This window comes from Acanthaster planci, linkage group LG04 (assembly GCF_054643075.1).
Source record: "Acanthaster planci isolate LZ-2023a linkage group LG04, COTS_SCS, whole genome shotgun sequence".
Taxonomy (NCBI): domain Eukaryota; kingdom Metazoa; phylum Echinodermata; class Asteroidea; order Valvatida; family Acanthasteridae; genus Acanthaster; species Acanthaster planci.
The window spans coordinates 21028538-21052101 of NC_141780.1; the positions used below are offsets into that span (position 1 = coordinate 21028538).

The window sequence follows — 23564 nt, forward strand, 5'->3', positions numbered from 1 at the left end:
TAAACTTTGCTCAGAACTTGCCAGAATTTGGTAAGATTGTTCAATTAGCAACATCTACATGTATGACGCTAAGCCATGGTACTAGTTGAAGCCAATTTCAAGTTTGGGCTTGGAAACATTGAATGAGGCAGACTTACCAACATCTGCAAGGCAAGCTATGGCACCAATGGCAGCCTCTAATACATCCAGCCTATCGGGGTACATCTTGAGGGCATTAAAGATCTCCACCTGTACTCCCACGAGAGCTAGGGCCTCCTTATCCTCAGGGCTGAGAAAAGAAGGCAAAATATGGGGTTTCTGATTAGAAATATTCCTTCATTGACCTTCATTTTGACCGGACTCAGACTTCAAATAAAAACTTCGTTTCAAATGGAACACGAACACAAAGACTGACTACAGGTGAGCAGAGGACAAAAATGTCACTCACTCCACGAAGTGACGAGTAGATAATATTTCCAGCACCACAAACTTGCCTATGGTGAATAGACTCCGTGCAAAAGATATGGGTCATTCCATGAAGTTTGGGCACAGTTTGTGACGGCGTCTCTTGTTACATTGGTAACTTTTATTGCCCATTACTTTCACATTACGACAGATTAAGTCATTATTCAGCAAAGATGAAGCACATCATTACAAGAACCTAGAAAGATTTAGAACCGTGTCAATTTAGAATCCACGTGCAGGGAAAAAAGATGTTTATTTTCACTGATGTAACAAGGGGAGCCGTCACAAACTGTGCCCGAACTTCGTGGGATGACCCATATGTCAATACATGGTATACATGTAGCAACTATGCATGGTACATTAATATGCGGTGTGACTGACTAAACGACAAAAGACTGATACAAACACAAATTTCCTCTTTGTTCTGAACAAATAATTTGCTGTACCTGAAGAGGCAGAGGCCCATGCAGGCCTTGCAGGCCACGGCCTGGGCTTTAACACTCTGCTTGTGGGTGTTCATTCCTGCTTGGATGTCCATATAGGTTCCTTTCTCCATGAAGCTCTCCCGCATACGCTCTGGGCACCAAGGAAAGTCCAGATAGAGGTGGATTCAAAAGGACGCCGGGGAAGGTGTTAGTGTGGGTTAGTGTCCATTTGTAGAGAGAGTGATGAGGGATGTGGAACACACTGGTTTTCTATGGGACTGTTTACACTGACTGATTGACCTGCATGCTTTTAGCAAGGCCCAGAGCTGGACCTGGAGAGGGCGTTATTTTCTTAGCAACTGAGGCTCCTTTGGTCAGAACTGAACTCTGCTGGTTCGCGAACGACCAGGAAATACATGCATCATGGTCACATCGCTACCAGCAAACTGAACACTCCCGACCAAAGTGGCTCTTGGCAACTGATGAGGGGGTGATTCTGCTGAAGGCGGATTAGGTAGAGACAGCAACTGACACACTGTCTACTTTTCAACAGCATTTTGTTTAGTACCATACACTAATCTTAGAAGACATCACTTCTTTTGTGGCAGGGTGCCAACACACTCCCGCATGCATTCTTAAAGGGTCCGTGTGGGGAACATTACTTAGACACACTTTTTGCAATGCAAAGAAACCAAGTGACATCCCTTTTGGGTTGAGTGTATCCACCAGTGCACTTTTAAAAAAGTGTTAAAAACTGTCCATGCAATTTGACACAACTGAGGGCGCTATTGATGTGATGTCATTCAGAGTACACACTGCTCAATTAAGTCAGACTTTTAGGCCAGTTCTATGGGTAATACTACAGCAATAAACACAAACATGCGGAGTCTTCTTTTTGACTGTCATGTCAGAAAGAAGCAAAATGCCAGTCTTGTTACACCTTTTTCCTTACCAGAGGTGATGACCAAGGAGTAGACGGAAGCACAGGACGCTATGAAGATGCCTACCTCCCGTTGGCCGTGCACTCTGAGACTGGCCAACACTGCGTTCTCGATGCTGATGCTGGAAAATAGATGGAGCATCCATGAATCTTTGAATCTGACTGTGGCAACACAACAGGGCTTTTTAGTTTTGGAGAAATCCCCTGCATTTGACAGTTTACACCCTAAAAGAGAATGGGTGCCAGGAAGTTTTTTGACCAGGCTCATATACATGCCCAGAAACTGGGTGTGAATGCCTGGACCCAGCACGCATGAACCAAGGCATGCATGCCGTGGGTTCCCACCAGAAGGATGTCAGTTGCTTGTGAAAACACGTCATCTCTTACTCCTGAATGGAAAGAAGGAAATGGGTTTGGATTTGGCTCAGATTTCTTCAGTATCTCGTTAAAATGGCTCAGTGACTCGACATGGCAAGATTTCTCTCACCAACCCATGGCCTCCCTTGGGGCATGTGCACATGCACGGCTGCACCTAACAAGGAGAACACTCCAGTATTAGTTTGCACATCCGTTGCATGAGAGTTGCCAGTGGAGGGAGGAGTACCGGTATTGTCAAGAGAATGCTAAAATATTCTACCTTTCTATTCCTTTCAGCACTTGTGGTCTCTTCTCAATCAGCTTACTCAATGCGCTACATCCCGCCTCCTGTTTAAGAAGCAATAAGTTGTGATTCTGAAGCTGGAAATCAGACCCTTAAGCATCAGTGATTTCACGCTCTGAACGGTGGCATATCAGTATCGTTTTCAGCAAATGTAAAAATCAACAATCTTGAGGGCAAAAGGGCTTCTCAAAATGTTTCCACTAGCGTCCTCTACTCGTTGTCAGGAGATGCATGATGGCAAGGAGGAAACTGATCCTGACAACAGGAAGCCTGGCTTGTGTGCAAAAATTGAATGCTATGGACAGAACCGTGTCTCTTCACATCACAGTCTAAGGTTTTACCTACATGTACCAGCGGCTGGCTAACTATGACTGGCCGTCAGTGCAAAAACACGATTTATGCAGTGTTTTTTAAAGTTCTCATGCAGCTTCCAAGACACAAAATAACACACTACCACTAAATACTAAATACAAACATGTTGGCCCAGGCTAATGTGGTAAATAAATCCTAAAAAATGACATTTGGGGATATTAACTCACCTGGCAGTCTACGTTATCAAGATGGAGGGTGAGTCCCATGAACACATCTGGAAGCCAATTGTCCTCTGCTGGGGCCTCTATGGCACTGGTACTAGAAGGCCTGAAAATAACGTCGGCTGGGAGAGACAGGAGGAACCAAATTTAAACCGAGGTTGGGATAATGGGGCAACTACAGAGCAGGTGACAACTGGAAGAGTAAGGAAACAGCATTCAGGAAGGTATTACCCGATTTTTCTGGTTGTGAGCCAGGCTTATGAAAAGACAGCTTGCACATGAATGCAACAAAATGCTAAAAGAGCTGAAATGAGAACCCTGCTCAACGCAATAGAGCTAAAATGAGAACCATGCTTAATGCAACAAAGTTCAACACTGTCAATGTGGGAACCCTGCTTAATGCAACGAAATGCAACATAGTCGATGTGGGAACCCTGCTGAATTTAACAAAATGCAAAAAAAGCTGAAATGAGAACTCTGCTCAATGCAACAGAGCTAAACTGAGAGCCCTGCTGAGTGCAACAAAATGCAACATAGTCAATAACGCCGTCCAAAAAGAATTTCCTAAAAAATGTAACCACTTACTGAGTTTGGTCAGGATGGAGAAACCTAGTGTTTGGATGTCGGTGCTTTGACGGAACGTTCTGATCCCACTCAGGACCAGCTGGGAGGCTCCATTCACTTCTAGGAGCTGCTGACTTTCAACTGCCATGAACCAGAAAATAAAAGCCTTACAACAAATTCAAGATCTCACATTCAATTTGAATTCACATTTACATGTTTAGTGCACTGAGGTGCACAAATGGAAGAATACAAACTGGTTAAGTCACAGCACATGGGTGTAACCAAGGTGTATATTCTGCCCTACCGTAGTTGAGTTACGAGTCAGGTCCCAAACCTGGTACAGGCCATACTGAAGTAGGAAATGATGAAAAATGAAGTTCATTTTAATACTTTGTGACTAGTAAGTGACTGACTTGCGATGGGCTTTTAAACAAAGGGTTTGCATGACTGCCATGTTGCAGGCTAGTGCTTTTGTTCTACAAGGTATGCCTAAAGGAAATTTCCCTGTGGAACTAAAGGAGAGTGCAGCATGATGGCTACCTGAAAAGCCTCTACTGACTTGTGGCTGGCTTGGTATTGACTTGTGGTTGGCTTGTTGTTCACTTGTAACTGGCTTGTGATTGATTTGTGGCTGGCTTGTTGGACTTTTGATTACTTGGAGCTGGCTTATTATTGACTTCTGGTTGGCTTGATATTGACTTGTGGCTGGATTGTGATTGACTTGTGGCTGGCTTGTGATTGACTTGTGGTTGGCTTGTTGTTCACTTGTAATTGGCTTGTGATTGATTTGTGGCTGGCCTGTTGGACTTTTGATTACTTGGAGCTGGCTTATTATTGACTTCTGGTTGGCTTGATATTGACTTCTGGTTGGCTTGATATTGACTTCTGGTTGGCTTGATATTGACTTGTGGCTGGATTGTGATTGACTTGTGGCTGGATTGTGATTGACTTGTGGCTGGCTTCTTGTCTACTTGTAATTGGCTTGTGACTGAGGTGTGATGACTTGGTTACCTCTCTTACACAACTCTAACTCTTACTGTTTATTGCTACGGCTTTCATGAAGGCAAAGCCGGCTGTCTGCACCCCTTCCACATTGGGGAAGCTCCTCATGGCAGTCACCAGCAGCTTATGAGTTTCTTGAAGGAGAATGTCGTAGTTTTCCTCTACACGATAAAAACGAATGATAACGAGAATGTTACCCACTCTATGCCAATTGGCAGAAGATGTACCTGTCCCTATGCAGTCCTTGACATTTCAGCACCCTACAAAGTGTACCTAGGCACTTCCCACCAGCGAATCATTAACGCACACCATTCATGCCCTCATAGTTAATCATGTGTAGATTATGGTAAACACTTCAAAACCCTTAACAATTCCTGAATGGAACTGGAGTAAAGGGTAAATAGATGAAGACTGTGTCATGCCGTGCTTTCTGTTTGGTGCTTCAGGACGATACAATACTGTTTTTAACACTTTCAAGAGCTCTTTCGACGAAAAAGTTCAAGTATTTCTGAAAGGTTTTGTACGTGTCAATTCTGAACTGACTGCATGTGGTTTAATTCCAGTGGACAAGGCACCTTAAACACAATGGACGAACATAAATGTAAGCTGTAAATGCCAAGTAAATGCGATGCGCCAGCTTTTTCACGATTGAACATTGTGGGGCATTTTAATCAAGAACATTCTTAAACCCTCTAAATTCTGCCAATGTGCAGGGTTTCAGTGGCACTTATTTGAATTATAAAAGCTTATGATAGACAGCTGGCCTATGTTCTCAATTCTACAAATCTTCAAAAGAAATCTCCCAGTGAATTGTGAAGAAACTTGTGGAGGATTATGAGAGGACAGTAATACCTTTTGGAGGCCGCTGTGAGCAAACTTAAAAGTTTACACAAAATCCTTTTAGCACGGAGAGATGGCCTGGCAAGCAGTCAAGAATTGTTGGGGTCTGATGTAATGATTATTTGAAAATGGAAATACCTGAATCGGCTAAGACAGCCAATAGCCACAGGGCTTCCTCTTGGACACCTGGATCACCAGGGTGATTTCTAAGAGCCGCTGTGATTGGATGGTGCTTCTTGGAGTCCACAAAGTCCACCTGAACTGAGGAATCTACAGAAAAAAGTCACAAAGCCAAAGTTTTTCACAAATTGCAGAAGTTTGTTTTTGTTTCCAAAAAGCGATTACCAGCCCAAACACCTGGAAGCTTATTGAAATATCCTGCAAAGGAGTTGTTATAATGACAAAATAAAATAATGCAATTACCAGGGTTCTTCTTTAAATAGCTCTCAATGCATAAATTCCCTCCCAAAGAGCTGTTGTTATGTGAAATTTGTCCTTGTTTTTTATTCAATAAGAGCAGTAAAACCAGAGTTTGAACCTTGTAAAAACACAGAATTTTGGGGTCACAAATGCTGCAAAGTCCTATTAAATCATGCCGCCTCATAATGTTTACTTCTTTAACATCTTTGAGCATCACAGACAGTCAGTCTCCCAAGTAAACAGTCAATGCAGAAAGTACATGCACACATGTATGAGTTAAGAGTGGTGACTTACATGTAGAGTCTTATCTGAGCTCATCTGAATTTGGACCTACCTTCTGCCAGGAGCTGCCGCAGGGCTTGGTTGGCCACCTTCTGCAGGCCCGCATCGTCGGGGAAATTCTGCATCGTCTGGACAACTGACTCCAGTATCTGCTCTTCCATAAGGGTGTTGCATATGTTGGCTTCAGAAAATGAAACAAAAAGCCCATAAAAACAATCCTCTTTGTGTGTTGCTTTGTAGCAAAGGTGTACACATTTATAAATTAAATTGAGGACACACAAATGGTACATTTGGGCATGGCCTTGACTGGAAACTTTGTACAAAAGTGACGGGAGCTATACTGCATATGTTCAAGTGTGAACAAAAACGAGGGATAGAAAGTGTATGTGTGGTGGGAGGGGAGATAAGCAGTTTCTTATGAGCAAGTATCTCTTCACACAAATGAGATATAAATAGCCTCCTTATTGACACATTCAATGCTGTGAAACTGCTCATTTACACAGGACTATTTCCCACAAAGACTTAAGTGTCAACTAACCATTTCCTGTATTTGTTTCGTAACTTTGCCATGAAACGTGACCATACATGACCATTTCCTGCACATTTGGAGGGATAGGAGCGTCGTGACTTTTGTTTCTGAAATTCATTATTACGATTGGGTTCTTTATTCCTTCCCACTTGGACGGACCACAGATACGGGTACATTTCTACCAGTCTGAAAATGAGACCAAGTTGGCAGATTGTCTTTTGAAACCCTCCTGGGGGAGTGTCAAATTGGAGGGAGCAGAGGGATAAGGGATGAGGTGGGGGTGGGGACGGAAATGGCACTCACCTGACATTGCCAGGAAAGTGATGACCTTCATGGCAGCAGTCTGGACCCCCGAGTCTGTGGTGTGTTTACTCATGATCTCCAGAACATCCCTAGCATAACACAGATGACAGACAGGATCAAAACTCACCTACTGAAGTGAAATCTTTTCTTCCCCCCTCAAAAAAAGTTCCGAAAGACTGAATAAAAGCACTTCACAAGTGTCCTTACAATGTGATTGCTGTTGTGATGAGTACCTCCCACACAGCAAAATCAATTGTTTGCATAAAGTGGGAACCAGATTGCAAGAAAAAATCCAATGAGAGAAAAACCATTAAAAACAGGAGGAAACTACCTACATGTGCTACACTTCAATGAGAGTTCACAGGCTTAAATTTCACTTTCGTTTCCACTCCTTGTCCAACAATAAATCAAGTTAAAAGAATCTTAAATGGGACAATCTCAGATGGCACATTTACAATTTAACTGTTCTGTAAAATTCATACATATAAAAAGGCATGCACAAAATGTGGCCTCTACTTATGACATAGGAAAAGAGTTAAAAAACGTGAGGGAAAAAGGTTCAACGTGTTCAAAAGCTAAGTCTTGTTATTTTCATAAAATGCAGCTTGTATATGGTTGCAGTAATTTTCAAACTTCTTTGACAGTAGCAAACCAGTGTTTTGACAGTGATCTGTTTGTAATTTAAGCTTAAAATTGATTATTGTAATATCAGGTACAGTTCTATTATTCACAGTTTTGTCAATTCCTAAAACTGGTCAAAAGTTTGATTGCTTTTCTTTGTTTACTGACACAGTTCACAAAATGGCTGGCAGCATCCGGCACAAGTTTGCTACTTTTGTACCACAGGGTAAAGATCAACACTTAGCTGAAGTTTCACAACACTAAAAGTTAATCATTAATCTCGGCACTTGTCCGGAAAAAAGCTGTTAAGTTTGCAGTGGTTTCAGTTGATAATTCCAGCAGATGTGAAAATAGGTGGGTATTCCCAGCAGGGCACAAAAGAGAAAAATCACATGACGGGCCCTTCTTTGTCAGTTTGTGAGCAAAGTACAGTTGTACATGACAAAGAATCTTATTTCATAACCACGACGTTTTCAGGATATAAAAAAAGCTATGTGGTTGCATGATATAGCTAATCTTATAGTGTTCTTTCTTAACTAAAGGTACCAAACAACCGCACGCACGTACGAACATTGTTTATTTAAAAATTCTTGACCTGACATTACTGCATTTCCTCATGCTTCCAAATTGAAGGTTCTAGATTTAATACTACCGAAAGAAAAAATCTGAACAATGCAACAAAAATATGCTTGTCCCAAAAATTGGGTGGCAGGCACGGTACAACACAGAATGTTTTGATTCCATAAAAACAACAAAAGAATAAGCCACTGCCAAAGAAATTGGACCAAAGCAGGACTTCAATACAAGACTAACAGTCTGCAATTTCAAGTATACAGGGAACTAGAGTTCTGAAAGGGAACAAAAGATGGCCACTCACTGGTGTACATTGCGCTTTTGGATGAGATCTCTCAGCTTGTTGCTTACGCTCATCATGGCAGACAGGGCTTCGTGTCCAGCCTGATATCAAGGAAACAAGAGGACTCATGGGTGCATTTTGACAGAACAGACTGACAGGATCTAGATTTAAAAAAAGTAGACTGACTGATGATAATAAAGAAATGTGTGGAGAGAGCATTTGGCTACAGTAACGGTGAAATTGAAGTTAATGAAGGATCCCAACATCTGGCAGTGGTTCAAGAGAATATTTTGCAAATCTGAAATATACACTGCACAAACACGTACTATTAAAGTTGAAGATTGGGGAAACTATGAAAATTCAAAATAAAAGTACATTTTAATTAAATGCCTAAGCATCCATGAGTATGCACACAAAATAGAGGGGCTGTTGGCGATGAAAACACAGAAAACATGTCAAACCCTTATTTTAACAAATCTCCATATACTAACATCAAACGCGATCATCAAATTACTTGCTGACGGGATCCAAAGTCACACTGAATAATATCTCCTTATCTGTTTTACACCTCTGCTCAACATGGCTTCTCAATCGGTCTGCAGAACCAGATGCTGGGATTTTGTCCCCGTCCGCACATTTAGACAAATGTGAAGCATCGAGCTCAGTTTCCGTCATAAACGTTTAGGATCAATGCTGGTGTGTTGCACAACTACCATAGAGTACATGTACGCCCACGTATCTGTACATGTTTTTATGCACGTCTCTGTTTGGGCCAGACGGTCATGATGTTTTAAATGTTGGAAGTTTCATAGAATTCGTTGGATGACAAAGACTGTTCATGAGCAGTTCAAGGCCTGTGTTTACAAGTCAGGTACATCATACCTTGAGATACTGTAGAAAAAAACTCTAAAACAATCCTTGGACATGTTTGGGGCAATCCGGGAATTGGTTTAAATGAAAAAACAGGGCGCCTTAAGTAATGTAATGCATACTGTACATACGGGCTCACAATAAAGATAGGGATACATACCACAATGTGAAGTTAAACAGTTGCACAAATAATACTGCAAATCCCAATAGGCTGGTGAACTAACAGATAATTCTCAAGGAAAAATTTGTTGAAGATAAAGACTGTCCATTCAGTTCAAGGCCTCTAGTTAGAAGTCACGTACAAGTACATGTTATGTACATGTACATGAAACCTACACGTTTTATGTACATGTACAACTGAGGTGTAGGCCTACATGTACCTACTGTGAATGTAATGTACATGTACACTACATGGATCCCTGGCAAAATTATCCAAAACAGACAATTCAATAACAAATCCATGTTCCTACAGTACCTGTACATTTCAAATGTCAGCGGTGAATGTGTCAGTAAAATAAGAAGCCAAGGAAGAAAAAACCACAAAAATTTAAGGAACAAAAAAGTCTAGGAAATCGAGTAGAAATCAAAACAAAAACAACAGCAGCTGTACATTCTAAAAAGTTAGAGACTGACTATAGAGTCTGTAGCCCAGTCTATCAGTGATCCCAAAGCTAGTTCGCGCGCTATTGATTATTAGGTGGGTGCTGGTGTCAGATGTAGGATCACTGATCGCGATCTGGATCCACGTGAAACAAACAGGCCCATAACTAGAGCCTGCTGTAAACAGGGCATCTGCCCAGGCAAAGAGATTGAAGGTTACAAAGGCAACACAAGCCAACATGTAACGTTTCAATCATTAGCATAAATGCACATCATCCACTCACAGATCGTCAGCTCCCTCAACTGGAATGTATGGTAATTAAGGATCCAATGTACTTCAAGAGTTTCACCACAAGTCTTCATAGGAAACAAAGACAATACTCACGATCGACAAGATGAAACAATGAAAGACTTCTACACGTAATTAAGCTGTTTCAATCCTTCGATAGCTGTTACTCCCATCATTTGCTGTCCACTTTCAATGAAATTTCCTCTGCTGAGTACTTTTCTGAGTTTTTCTTGCCAAAGAACATATACTAATTTGCAAGCAGATGCAAGGACACCTACTGTTGAAGAATCCACATGACAATCTGGCAGATGTAGGGGACCACTCCAATATTAAGGTTTCCCGAGATCAATTTTCTCATTGGTCATGCTCTAGTTATCAACTGTACCGGTACATGTAGCTACTGGTACACGCGCAGTCTCTGTGGCATCAATTTTCTCAAGAGGATAATGACACTAGAAGGTTGTACGTACATATGTATCTTAGGGAAAGTGTTCTCCCACAATGGGTGCTAAAGGTTAAGTTGACTGACTGCTTTTCTCCCCCTGCTTATCAGTGACTGGCCAGTCTGGGAACAGTCACGTATGATTGGTTGGAGGTTTATGCAAATGAAACGGTTATCAAAGACTAACAAAAGATCGACAAAGGGGCTTCAATGCATTTTCAGTTTCATTTAAAAACCAAAAAAACCAAAAGACAAAGGCTTGCACAAGGCCACCTGAAATTGTCAATTTGCCTGCATTTATTCCATTGTTACCAGTACCTTCCATCTTCCCAACCGTGCTACTGCCATATTTAGCAGATTTTGGTTTTGCTTCCTTAGGGGTAGGGATACACGGTGTACGATAGTAAAGGCAAGACTCCCCCAGGGGTGGGGGCTTTGTCCCTGTGTAACAATTCCTTCCATTGAGGAAGAGTAGGCATAGGCTAACTCAGGTGGCAGCCACTCCTGAAAACAATCGTCATAAAATCATCTTTTGGGCTGAACTGAAAGGTTTCCTGCTTTCCCATCATTATCAGTCCATTCTTAGACAATAGCTTCATCTCCTGCTTTACTGCAACAATCAACTCTAACCCTCTACTTGCCATCATTACTTGTTTTTAAAACACTCTGGAAAGGGTTTATTCACTAAATAGCTTGATAAAATCTTTTAAAACAAATCTCCACGTGCTAAGTGCATGTAAATGCATGGAACTGTTTTTAGTATATACTCTCACAGGACTTACAGGTATATGTACATGCATACTGTACATGTAAATGTGTAAATGTACTTCTTTTAACCTTACTAGCAACATTCCAAATCCTTGCAAAACTCAAAACACCATTAAGCTTTGCACATAAATGGTTGGACTCTGTTTATTTGTGGTATGCCCAATCCCACATGAAACACAACCAATATACCAGAGCAGTACTCATCCTAACAGATTCCAACAAGTTTGGCTAGTTTGAAATGGTAAGGGTTAAACCTGCTTGCCTTCTCAACCTACAGTACCCGTAGGCCTCCTATGCAGGTGCTTGTACTAACAGCGCGCCTCCTATGCAGGTACTTGTACTAACAGCGTGCCTCCTATGCAGGTACTTGAACTAACAGCGTGCCTCCTATGCAGGTACTTGTACTAACAGCGCGCCTCCAATGCAGGTACTTGAACTAACAGCGTGCCTCCTATGCAGGTACTTGTACTAACAGCGTGCCTCCTATGCAGGTACTTGTACTAACAGCGTGCCTCCTATGCAGGTACTTGTACTTACAGTGTGGTAGAAAAATGGCAACAGAAAGAATGAGAAGTTTATGCCTGTTTGAGAACAGAGCGTAAGACTTTTCCCCTTTTTGAGTTTTTTAATGAAAAAGAGAATAAGGTATTAAAGAATCGGCATGAAATTTCATATTATTTTCATCCATAACACTTCTCTTTCCAGCAAAGTTTCTGCAAAGATTCAATTCAATTGCACATCCAGGAGATATAGGGCTTCAAACATTGCACCTTTTGCACCTCTAAGTTGTGAATACATGAGGATAAGGTCAGGCCTGATACATGTACATGTATGCAGAGTAGGCCTGTTAATATGACATTCAAATTATACAACGTGCATGACCCAAGTGGTTAGTTTGGGTCTTGTATAAACTTTTGATTTGTTTTTCTTATAGCTGTCCCTAACATCCCCGAATCCTCCGATTTCAGTATGATTTTACATGCACCATAGGGGGTTAGGGTAAGACTCAACAGTGACATGCAAGCACAAACTCCTTCTTGATGCCAGAGCATCATCAGATCTGGTGATGTGTTACCAGCGAGTAGTTTCCATCTTTATTTCAAACAGAATACAAAACCCAAGCAGTTCTCTCTTTTCCAGACAAATCTGTCCACATCACTTCCAATTAAAACTGAACCAATATTTGCAGTGGACTGGTTGCCCGACCTCATCCTAATTATAAGAACATCCCAAGATTACGCCAGGCCGCTTTGCACCTTGCCAATTTGTTCTTCCCAGGACAGGTGAACGTTCAGTCTCTTCTTGGCATATACGTGGACGTTAATGTGCTGATAGGCGCATGTGTAAATGTTGAAATGACACGGTAGTTTGACCTTCAGGGGTCCAGATAAAAGTCGCTTGCTGGCTGCTCGCAGCTTAGATCGATAAGATTCAGGGAAGGTTGGGATCATCATTGCCCTTCTTGTGGTGGGGTCCTTTTACACCATTTAATTAACAGACTGTAGTCAGAAATGGCATTTCCAATCTCAATTCATTCAGTTCTACTGGCAAATGACCTGTCTACAGACTGATCCATACGCCATGATTATTCTAGCCTTGTGTGTTGATCTTCAGGGAGAAATCTGTTAGTGAAATACACTGTATCAAAAGGTCTATGTGTAGCATCAAAGTCCAAAGTCTTAAACTACTAGTAAGTACATTCACGATGGACAAGAAATGCATTCTGAGTGTTGGTTTTTCCAGGTCTTTCACATACCAAAACCCAAACCCCAAGTCCTAAAACCCAACCTTGACCGGAATCTGAAGGCACAAACCCCAACCAAATCCCCAACCCAACCCAACCAAAACAAACCAAATCAAACTAAACTCTGGTGTCACTGTAAACAGCCAACAGTTCAGAGCACTGCTCTCTCTTTCACCTGTAAGTGGTATGGGCCTGCTTCTGGCATGACAACATGTCCTGTACCTACCTGCTGAATATCTGCTTCGTAGGTACGATGCTCCATCATATCCATGACAGGCCTGTGAGCATGATAGTCCTCAAGGATCTGCACACAGTCCGCTGGAAAACAGAACAAAAAACCAATCAAATTTTTCACCCAGTACACTGAGGCAGGACAAGTCAATGGTAGTCCAATTTGGTATGGCGTGGCATCCCAGGCAGGCTATCAGAGCTACTGGCACGTGTATGGCCATTGGTACATCTACCGTACAAGCTACTACAGTGATTACTGTAGTTGAAACCATCATAAGACCAGACACAAGCCCATTCTCAAGACAAGTCTTTTGTTGCTAACGTGGTTCATCTGAATACAGACTAGCGGTCTTCTGTTGGTCTTGTGTAAAGAGGCCTTGACTAAAACTTTGGCATTTGGCAAAGTACCGGTTCATGTAACGTCTTTGCAGCAGGTGAAGACTTCAAGCTACAAGTAAAGCTAACACATCTGATCATCTCAGTGCGTCCTACATACATGTACATGTACATGCACTCTACGTACATGTACGGTACATGTACGTACAAGTACATATTTGCAACCTGCATGAATGATAAAAATGATAAAAAATAATTAAAAAAATAATAAAAAATGAAGAGTGCCTGTACGCAAGGACATGTGGAAATATTTATAAGCACGATTTCATACCATACATGTACACTGATGTTACATTTATGAACACATGTACATATGGGTTTCATCGGTACAAAATAGTTAAAAACTAGTTGTGCGAAACTTGACCCAAGTGGATGGATCTGTTACAGATGTTTGGATCATGAAGAATTTGGAGGGTGTTAATGCAGACTAGTCATACTGTTATAGCGCCCTCGTGCAGTTATTAAGTGGAGTACACAGATGCTGTTCAAACAAACAAATCACCTCATGCTTTGGAAGTTGATCATGCCATTTCTCCAAGTTATCGTAAATACTTTGTGATTGAATTTTATCCAGTGTACCCTTTTGATGGACCTTAGAGGATTCAAGGAGGTAAATAACTTGTTTTCCTTTATATGGAGAGATTACTTTATTGGTTTGGTTTAAGTTAGGGAATTTTTGTGCCAGATTTTACCTCACACTCGTGGATAGTTGATATACTGTAGCCTACATGTAGGTCATGTGATAGTACATGTATTTGTGTTCATGTTACGTGCATATGTGATGTCCTTTCACACATGTTTATGGAAATCTTTATTACTCTTTATTGTTAGTTTTCACGGAGCTCTGCATGGAACCTATAGGAACTACAATATAGACGCTGAGAACATGGAACTAGGATGGAGCTTAGAAATGAGTTTAAATCAGGAGCTAAGCGAAGAAGTGACACATGTGCCATGTATGTCATGTAGCCTTGCGAATAAAAGAAGCTTCTGTTGAGACCCTTGAACCCTGACTTCTAGCAGCTGTCTTGAAGTTTCTGCGTCACATGATCACAGTTGCTATAGTGAAAACTCCGTTCATCGGACATTGGGTCATCGAATACACATTGGTTACACGTCAGATACTACTACTAGGGGGCTTCCGTATCATCAGTTGGAGTTCATACTACCAGGTGCTGGCGTATCATGCATCGGAGTTTGATTGTACTACCGGAGGCCATTGCATTGTACATCTGGATTGACATCTTAGTACAAGGCCTGCTGCGTCATACATTGGGCTAACATCAGACGAACAGGACGAAATGCATCATACAGCAGGCTGCCGCCAACCTACCGAGAAGACGAACTAGAATTTGCAACATCGCTCAAGGAACTCTTCCGTTATAAACTTTGAACACGTACTGTTTGCCATGTCGTATGAATTCATTTTGAGACATTCGTAAACTGCATTTCGCCCTGATTTACATGTCTTATATGAATCTAGACTTGCTTGTGAGTTGTCATGACGTCCTGTGAAATCGACGAAACTTGTAACCTCATTTGATTCCTTACAAAAGTGTACATATTTGTATTGAAGATTCATGTGTACTTTCGCATGTTGCCATGTAAATTTTCTTGCCATTTTGAATCGTCATGAAGAATTCTTGCCAGTTAATTCTGTTTCTCACTGCAGTTGAGCATGTTGTAATTTGCGAAATACTTAAGTACTTAAGTGCTGTTTACTAGTGCTGATTGCCTATTCCTAAATTAGAAATTTGCGTACTTAGTGGCAACCAATTTTGATCAGCACTGGTATATTTACATGTACATGTGTGTATAACTTGCGGTACCTATTTCCCACTTAGTAATTTGCAGTTTTTAGGAACAGGTACATGTACATGCGCCATCATGTCTGCCACCGGAGAACAAGAGAAATTGGAACAGGAACATATGCCCATTCCCTTCATGGCCGAGACACCCGATACTAACATGTCAGGCACAGCTGCGAATCCAGTTTCCCCTACCGAAACCAGTAGTGACAAGCTTCGTGCATCAGGAGCAGATCACAACCTGACACAGGAAGCGGCACAATCTGAACACTTTGAAAAGCGTTCTAGAATGTCATCACGACACTCCCACCGAAGCATCCGGACAAATTCCTCTCGTTCGTCGATTACATCTACAAAGGCCGCACTGGCAGCAGAAGCAGCAGCTTTGAAGGCTCAATTAGAATTTGCTGATGCTGAGGCAGAAAAGAGGGCAGAAATAGAAAAAAATCATGCTGAGCTTGCCAAATTGCAAACAATGCGTAACCTCTGTGCTACCCAAGCCAGAATACGTGCCATAGACACGGTTCTAAATGAAGAATTTGTCAACTCTGACATTGAAGAAATTGGAGAGGTTGAAAATCGTGACACAATGGTAAGGGAATATGTGCAGTCATTGCCCAACTGCCACGACAATGCAGGCCTAGCAGATGAGTCCCCACCATTGTCGGGATCTGAACACCAAGCAAATTCAGATGAAATCCCTGAGAAACCAAAGAATTCAACGCTGGCAGGAGATGACAGAAACGACTTGAGTGACCTGGCCAAAGTCTTTGCCAATCAGCTGAACTTGAGTCGTCTTCCCCCGCCAGAGCCCGGTGTGTTTTCAGGCGACCCGCTGAAATATCCCAGTTGGAGAATCAGCTTTGAAACATTAATTGAGAAAAGAGGTGTGCCCCCCTCGGAAAGGCTACACTACTTGAAGAGATATTTGACTGGACCAGCAAAGGAAGCAGTTGACGGATTCCTCATCCTATCAAGTGACGATGCCTTTGACCAGGCCAAGGCCCTGCTACAGAAGAGATATGGTGATCCGTTCGTCATTGCCAACGCATTCAGAGACAAGCTAGACACATGGCCCAAAATAGCCCCCAGAGATGGCAAGGGTTTGCGAAATCTAGCTGACTTCCTGCGACAATGCGAATCTGCGATGAAGACGAACGAGAATCTGAACATACTCAATGATGACAGGGAAAACCGAAAACTGCTTGCTAAACTTCCAGACTGGCTTGTACCAAGATGGGGTCGAAAGGCGCAAGAATGGAAGGAAAAACACAACAAATCTCCCCCCTACACGGAATTCGTCAAGTTTGTTGTGAAAGAAGCTGATCTTGCCTGCGACCCTGTAACTTCACTCCAGTCCCTCAAAGCGGAAAGACCCTCGAGTGAGAGTACGAAGCAAGATGCTAGAAGTGCCAGAAAGGAATCAAAGAGAGCTGCAGGAGCTAGCACGTTCTCTACTGCGACTGAGACAAAACGAAAAGGGGGTTTTCAAGATGAAGTTTGTCTACTTTGTGAGAAAAGGAGTCATCAGCTTGACGACTGTCGAAGTTTCCTTTCCAAGACGCTTGAAGAGAGGAAACAATTTGTGATGAAAAGGGGTCTCTGCTTCGCCTGCTTAACTCAAGGCCACAGATCGAAGCAGTGCCGGCAGAGAAAAACCTGTCAGACATGCAAACGACGACACCCAACTTCACTTCACGGTGATGTCAAGGAAACTCCAGCCCCAAACCCGAAGCCAGAGAGTGAACCACCCAAGCCAGTGGTAGCTTCAACGAGTTCACACACAAGAGTGAACAACTTCAGTGACACCTGCGTACAAGGAAAGAGTTCGATGATCGTGCCGGTATGGGTGTCACATTCTGACACGCCCAATCAGGAGAGACTTGTGTACGCACTCCTGGACACGCAATCGGACACCACATTTATCTTAGATGATACCTGTGATGCACTCGGACTCGATGGACCTAAGGTCCAGCTACTGCTATCCACAATGTTCTCATCTAATCAGCGAGTAGAATCTCGGAAGATCAGAGGACTACAAGTGAGAGGATATGACAGTAATCTGAGAATAACGCTCCCTACGGCATACACAAGAGGCATCATGCCAGCTAACCGCACACATATACCTACAGCAGACATGGCAAGACGCTGGCCCCACTTGGACAAGATAGCAAGGGAACTCATGCCGGTGGCTGATTGCGAAGTTGGAATCCTAATCGGATACAATTGCCCACAAGCCCTTGCCCCTCGTGAAGTGATTGCGCCAGTCGACAATGAGCCGTATGGTCAAAGGACAGACCTTGGTTGGGGAATTATAGGAATTGTCGACCCAGACCTGAGAGAGAATGAATCCGATCAAGTGGGAGTGAGCCATAGAATTCTTGCATGCGAGAACCCGACAACGTTATCCAAGGCAGAATGTCAAGTTGGCATGAACACCGTGAGAGACCAAGTCCTGCTTGCATTTAGAACACATGTCAAGGAAGTCATCAAACCTTCGGGGATTGTTGAGATGATGGAACTCGACTTCTCAGAGAGAAAGTCATGCGACGTTCCAGTTTCGATTGATGACCGCAAGTTCATGAAGAAGATGCAGGAAGGGATCCGCCAGCAACCGGATGGTCATTACATCATGCCACTTCCTTTCAAGGGGACTGAACCTCCTAAACTGCCGAACAATAAGATGCAAGCTGTTCGCCGCTTGGACCAGTTAAAGTCACGCTTCGCAAGGGATCAAAGCTACCATCGAGACTACTGTTCTTTCATGCAGGATATCATCGAAAACGGTTATGCTGAACGTGTTCCAGAATCCGAGGTAGCCTATGAAGACAGCGGTCATGTGTGGTACATACCTCACCATGGGGTATACCACACCAAGAAGCCTGAAAAGATCAGGGTAGTTTTTGACTGTAGTGCTAGATACCACGGAGTGTGTCTCAACGATCACCTTCTACAAGGTCCCGACCTTACTAATGCCCTTGTAGGTGTACTGTGCAGATTCAGAAGAGAACCTGTTGCACTCATATGCGATGTTGAAAAGATGTTCTACCAGTTCCAAGTCGATGCGGAACATCGTAACTTTCTTCGGTTCTTGTGGTGGAGCAATGGATGCTATGAAGGAGATCCTCATGTGTTTCGTATGAAAGTGCATCTGTTCGGGGCTACATCATCTCCGGGATGCGCAAACTTTGGCCTGAGGCAGATAGCTGATGACTTTGAGACAGAGTGTGGGTCTGCAGCAGCCAACTTCGTGCGACGAAATTTCTATGTGGATGATGGGTTGATCTCCGTTTCAACCAAACACGAGGCAACTGACCTGATCCAGAAGACAAAGGATCTTTGCAAACGAGGTGGCCTGCGTCTCCATAAGTTTGTTAGTAATTCTGTAGAGGTCATCGATGCAGTTGCACTGGAAGACCATGCAAAGGGGATTAAGGATCTCGACCTTCGATTTGATTCCTTGCCAGTTGAGAGAGCCCTTGGAATTCAGTGGTGTATCGAATCAGATACCTTCCAGTTTCGCATCACTTTGAAGGATCAGCCACTGACAAAACGTGGAGTTCTATCGACTGTCTGCTCTGTCTATGACCCACTGGGACTAGTAGCTCCTGTCGTACTCGTCGGAAAACAGATTTTGCAGAGCCTCTGCAAAGATCAAGCTGACTGGGATGATCCACTCCCAGACCCTGTAAGATCTCGATGGGAGCAATGGCGGAGCAGCCTGATTCATCTTCAAGACCTAAAGGTATCGAGATGTTTTCGGCCAGAGGACTTTGGAGATGTGAAATCCATTGAAGTTCATCATTTCTCCGATGCCAGTAACACAGGATATGCACAGTGTTCATATCTACGACTTCAAGATACTGAAGGAAGAGTCCACTGTGCCCTGGTGATGGGCAAGTGTAGAGTCTGCCCGTTGAAGACTGTCACGATCCCTCGCTTAGAACTCAATGCAGCAGTTGTATCCGTGCGAGTCAGTGCACTTCTACAGAAGGAGCTTGACTATAAGGAATACAGTGAGGTTTTCTGGACGGACAGCCAAGTTGTCCTAGGATATATAGCCAACGACGCCCGTAGATTCCACACCTTCGTGGCAAACAGGGTGCAACAAATCCGGGACCAAACCGAACCAAACCAGTGGAGACATGTACGCTCAGAGGCCAACCCAGCAGATGATGGCTCCAGAGGCCTGTGTGCAAACGAATTGGTCAATCAATCGAGGTGGCTACATGGTCCTGCATTTCTACAAGAAAGGGACATTCCAATCGAAATCGAGGCTTGCAGTCCAACAGTCTCTTCTGACGATCCTGAAGTGAAGAAAGTGCAAGCATTCTCCACACATTCATCTCTGAAGCATTCTATGTTAGAACGCCTGGAAAGATTCTCACAATGGCATCGGGTCAAGGGAGCAGTAGCAATCTGTCTCAAGCTGAAACAGCGCCTGAAAGCTCGCCTCATCAAGAGAGGACAAACGATCAAGCCAATCCAAACACCGCAGGAAAGACCAATCCCTCTCTATGAACCAGCTACAGTTGAAGAGCTCTATCAATCAGAAGTTGAGATCATTCGTCTCCTTCAAAGACATTCCTTCGCAGGGGAAATGAAGATTTTGGAGTCACTGGATGTCAGCAGCAACTGCGTGGATCGACAGACAGCTGGGGTCCGAAACAAAGCCATGAGAAAGACAAGCTGTCTGTATAGACTGGACCCGTTCATCGATGAAGATGGCGTAATGCGAGTTGGGGGACGTATCAAGAGGGCTGACCTTCCTCCCAACTTCAAGCACCCGGCGATACTCCCGAGAAATCATCACATCACCGACCTGATAATCCGACACTGCCATGAAGTAGCAGGTCATCAAGGACGAAGTATGACCACTAACCAGATCAGGTCAAGCGGCTATTGGATCATTGGCTGCAGCTCTGCGGTATCCAGCATCATCTCTAAGTGTGTCAAATGTAGAAAGCTGTACAAACCAGTCATAGAACAGAAGATGGCAAATCTGCCTGAAGACCGACTTGAACCTGCTCCTCCCTTCACATATTGCGGTGTAGATCTGTTTGGGCCATGGTACATAAAGGAAGGCCGCAAGGAGCTCAAAAGATATGGCGTTCTTTTCACCTGTATGAGTTCCCGAGCAATCCATATCGAGACCACGACTGCACTTAGTACTGATGTCTTTATCAATGCGTTGCGTAGATTCATCGCCATTCGAGGACCTATCCGACAACTGAGATGTGACCAGGGCACCAACTTTGTTGGAACACGATCAGAGCTCAATGAAGCCCTGAAAGAGATGAACACCGATCATGTCAGAAAGTTCCTAATCAAGCAGAACTGCGACCTAGTTGAATTCAAGACGAATATACCAACGGCGAGTCATACAGGAGGAGTATGGGAGAGGCAAATCCGCTCGGTACGAAGAGTACTCTCGTCCCTAATGGATCAACTGGGATCTCATCTCGACGACGAGTCACTGAGGACTCTCATGACAGAAGCAGCTGCCATCATAAATAGCAGACCTCTGACCATCGATAACCTGAACGACCCAACCTCACTCGCTCCCTTAACACCGAATCACTTGCTGACTATGAAGTCAACATTGGTTTTACCACCACCTGGATGTTTCCAAAGCACTGATCTCTACTCGAAGAAAAGGTGGCGTCGAGTCCAGTTCCTTGCAAATGAATTCTGGAACCGCTGGAGAAAGGAATACATCCAGACATTGCAGTTAAGGCAAAAGTGGATCCGTCCACACCCCAACCTTGAAGTTGATGACATAGTGCTTGTTAAGGATGACACGCTCCCTCGCAACAGGTGGCAACTGGGCCGTGTCAAGGACGTCTTTCCAGGAAAAGATGGTCTAGTGCGTAGTGCACGTCTTCTTCTAGGCGACCCATTGCTCGACGTAGAAGGCAAGCAGACGCATCCCAAAAGATACTTGGAACGTCCAGTGCAGAAGCTAGTCCTGCTTGTAACAAACAAGGATACCGGAGAGTTCCCCGTCGAGGAGCCTAAGTAAGACAACTCAGCACACCAAGGAATCAGATTGAACCTTGTTGCTACTATGCGTACTTTTGCCAAGAACGTAGTACTAGTTAGTTAATTAAGTGTAGTTTTAACCAGTTAATTGTTTAGTAATTCAAGGGTCTTTCAACGTACAAGTTGTTGTTTAATGTTTCTGTGTTTTGAAAATTAGAGTTATAGTACTAATTTTGGGGAGCCATGTTAATGCAGACTAGTCATACTGTTATAGCGCCCTCGTGCAGTTATTAAGTGGAGTACACAGATGCTGTTCAAACAAACAAATCACCTCATGCTTTTGGAAGTTGATCATGCCATTTCTCCAAGTTATCGTAAATACTTTGTGATTGAATTTTATCCAGTGTACCCTTTTGATGGACCTTAGAGGATTCAAGGAGGTAAATAACTTGTTTTCCTTTATATGGAGAGATTACTTTATTGGTTTGGTTTAAGTTAGGGAATTTTTGTGCCAGATTTTACCTCACACTCGTGGATAGTTGATATACTGTAGCCTACATGTAGGTCATGTGATAGTACATGTATTTGTGTTCATGTTACGTGCATATGTGATGTCCTTTCACACATGTTTATGGAAATCTTTATTACTCTTTATTGTTAGTTTTCACGGAGCTCTGCATGGAACCTATAGGAACTACAATATAGACGCTGAGAACATGGAACTAGGATGGAGCTTAGAAATGAGTTTAAATCAGGAGCTAAGCGAAGAAGTGACACATGTGCCATGTATGTCATGTAGCCTTGCGAATAAAAGAAGCTTCTGTTGAGACCCTTGAACCCTGACTTCTAGCAGCTGTCTTGAAGTTTCTGCGTCACATGATCACAGTTGCTATAGAGGGTTTCCAATTTATTTTTAAGTACCAATCTACATGTATGTTCACCTGTTTTAAATCAATTTGGCTGTCCAAAATGACACAGCTACAATGAATTAGCTCAAATAAAACGACACAAGAAGAATATTAAAATGAAGAAAGAAGATGCAAGCAATACTCTACCCGTTCCAAGGGTTGTTCTTTTTGTTGCAAACTTTCCACCTGCTACAAGGCACAAAGTGCATGTTCATGTTTGAAAAGTCAAATCGGAATCCAATTTTATACTCTGTTGAATGCACTTGAATTCAATCGAAACCTACATGTACCTGACCGGTAAAATCACTGGAGGAAACGCAAAGAACTGATCCAGGAAAAACACAAGAAGACCACATCAGCACTGGAAAGTCCCTCTGGATTTAGAAAATTAGCACAGGTACAAAGGAACCGACAAGTATGATGATCATTTCCTCACCGAGTGACACAGCTAAAGTTCTGTGAATTTGTGTCACTAGAACCGACAGTGACAAAATGACTACTGGTACATGTACTTGGGTACAGATCAGACCACAGAAAGTTTGAAAATAATCTGTGTACTAGGAAGTAACAAGTTTGGCAGTACCGCAGTTCTTCTCTGGTAACAAAGTGCCGGAATGCCTATTCACCAATGTGTGTCATTAAGGATTTCCTTCATGTCCTTACTGACGAGACACAGATGACACATTTGGGGGGCTCTATAGTAACTTTATGTCTCATTTCACTTAGACAATGTTAGAGACATCACTTTTGACGTCAGGTTTTCTCTTCATCAAAGTCATGTGATTAACTGAGCTTTTCTTTTGATGAAGAAGTAACAAGCTTGAAGTCAGAGTTCCATGTCATCTGAAGCCAGACCCTCCTGCTTGTACACGTAAGTGCAGATTGCAGATGTCTTGTCATTTGTCATCAAGCTTCCAGGGGGTCCATTTCTGGCTAGAGGTAATTCCCATGCAACACCAGAGGCATTGCTGGGTTTAAACCAGATTGAAACCCCGAGTCCAGAAAAAAAACCATGCAAGAACAAACTCCTACCAACTACTCCACTCTCACTGTTCGGCTTAATTACAGAGCTCTCAGTGAGTCCAAATCTTTTGGACTACTGCGTG

The 23564-nt window shown here is 43.0% G+C and overlaps 1 protein-coding gene and 1 long non-coding RNA gene across 8 annotated transcripts in view; one reads left to right on the top strand and one right to left on the bottom strand.

The window, feature by feature from the left end:
* Window positions 1–23564, bottom strand: part of LOC110983101 (leucine-rich repeat serine/threonine-protein kinase 2-like) — an 83066-nt gene that overhangs the window by 48376 nt on the left and 11126 nt on the right. For 6 of the 7 annotated variants that reach the window (XM_087135839.1, XM_087135840.1, XM_087135835.1 and 3 more), the window contains 12 exons: window positions 13360–13451; window positions 8442–8521; window positions 6944–7032; window positions 6164–6292; window positions 5548–5679; window positions 4605–4730; window positions 3589–3708; window positions 3010–3125; window positions 2447–2514; window positions 1822–1931; window positions 891–1020; window positions 138–268 (listed from right to left, as the gene is read on the bottom strand). In XM_087135839.1, the coding sequence (XP_086991965.1) occupies window positions 138–268; window positions 891–1020; window positions 1822–1931; window positions 2447–2514; window positions 3010–3125; window positions 3589–3708; window positions 4605–4730; window positions 5548–5679; window positions 6164–6292; window positions 6944–7032; window positions 8442–8521; window positions 13360–13451 (1323 nt within the window). Of the gene's footprint in view, window positions 1–137; window positions 269–890; window positions 1021–1821; window positions 1932–2446; window positions 2515–3009; window positions 3126–3588; window positions 3709–4604; window positions 4731–5547; window positions 5680–6163; window positions 6293–6943; window positions 7033–8441; window positions 8522–8911; window positions 9063–13359; window positions 13452–23564 lie in introns of those variants that run through there. The other variant, XM_087135842.1, reaches the window with a different exon arrangement.
* On the top strand, window positions 21309–22387 carry LOC147799478 (uncharacterized). The gene is made up of 2 exons (XR_015425031.1): window positions 21309–21990; window positions 22212–22387. It is a non-coding gene; the product is annotated as an uncharacterized LOC147799478 (long non-coding RNA).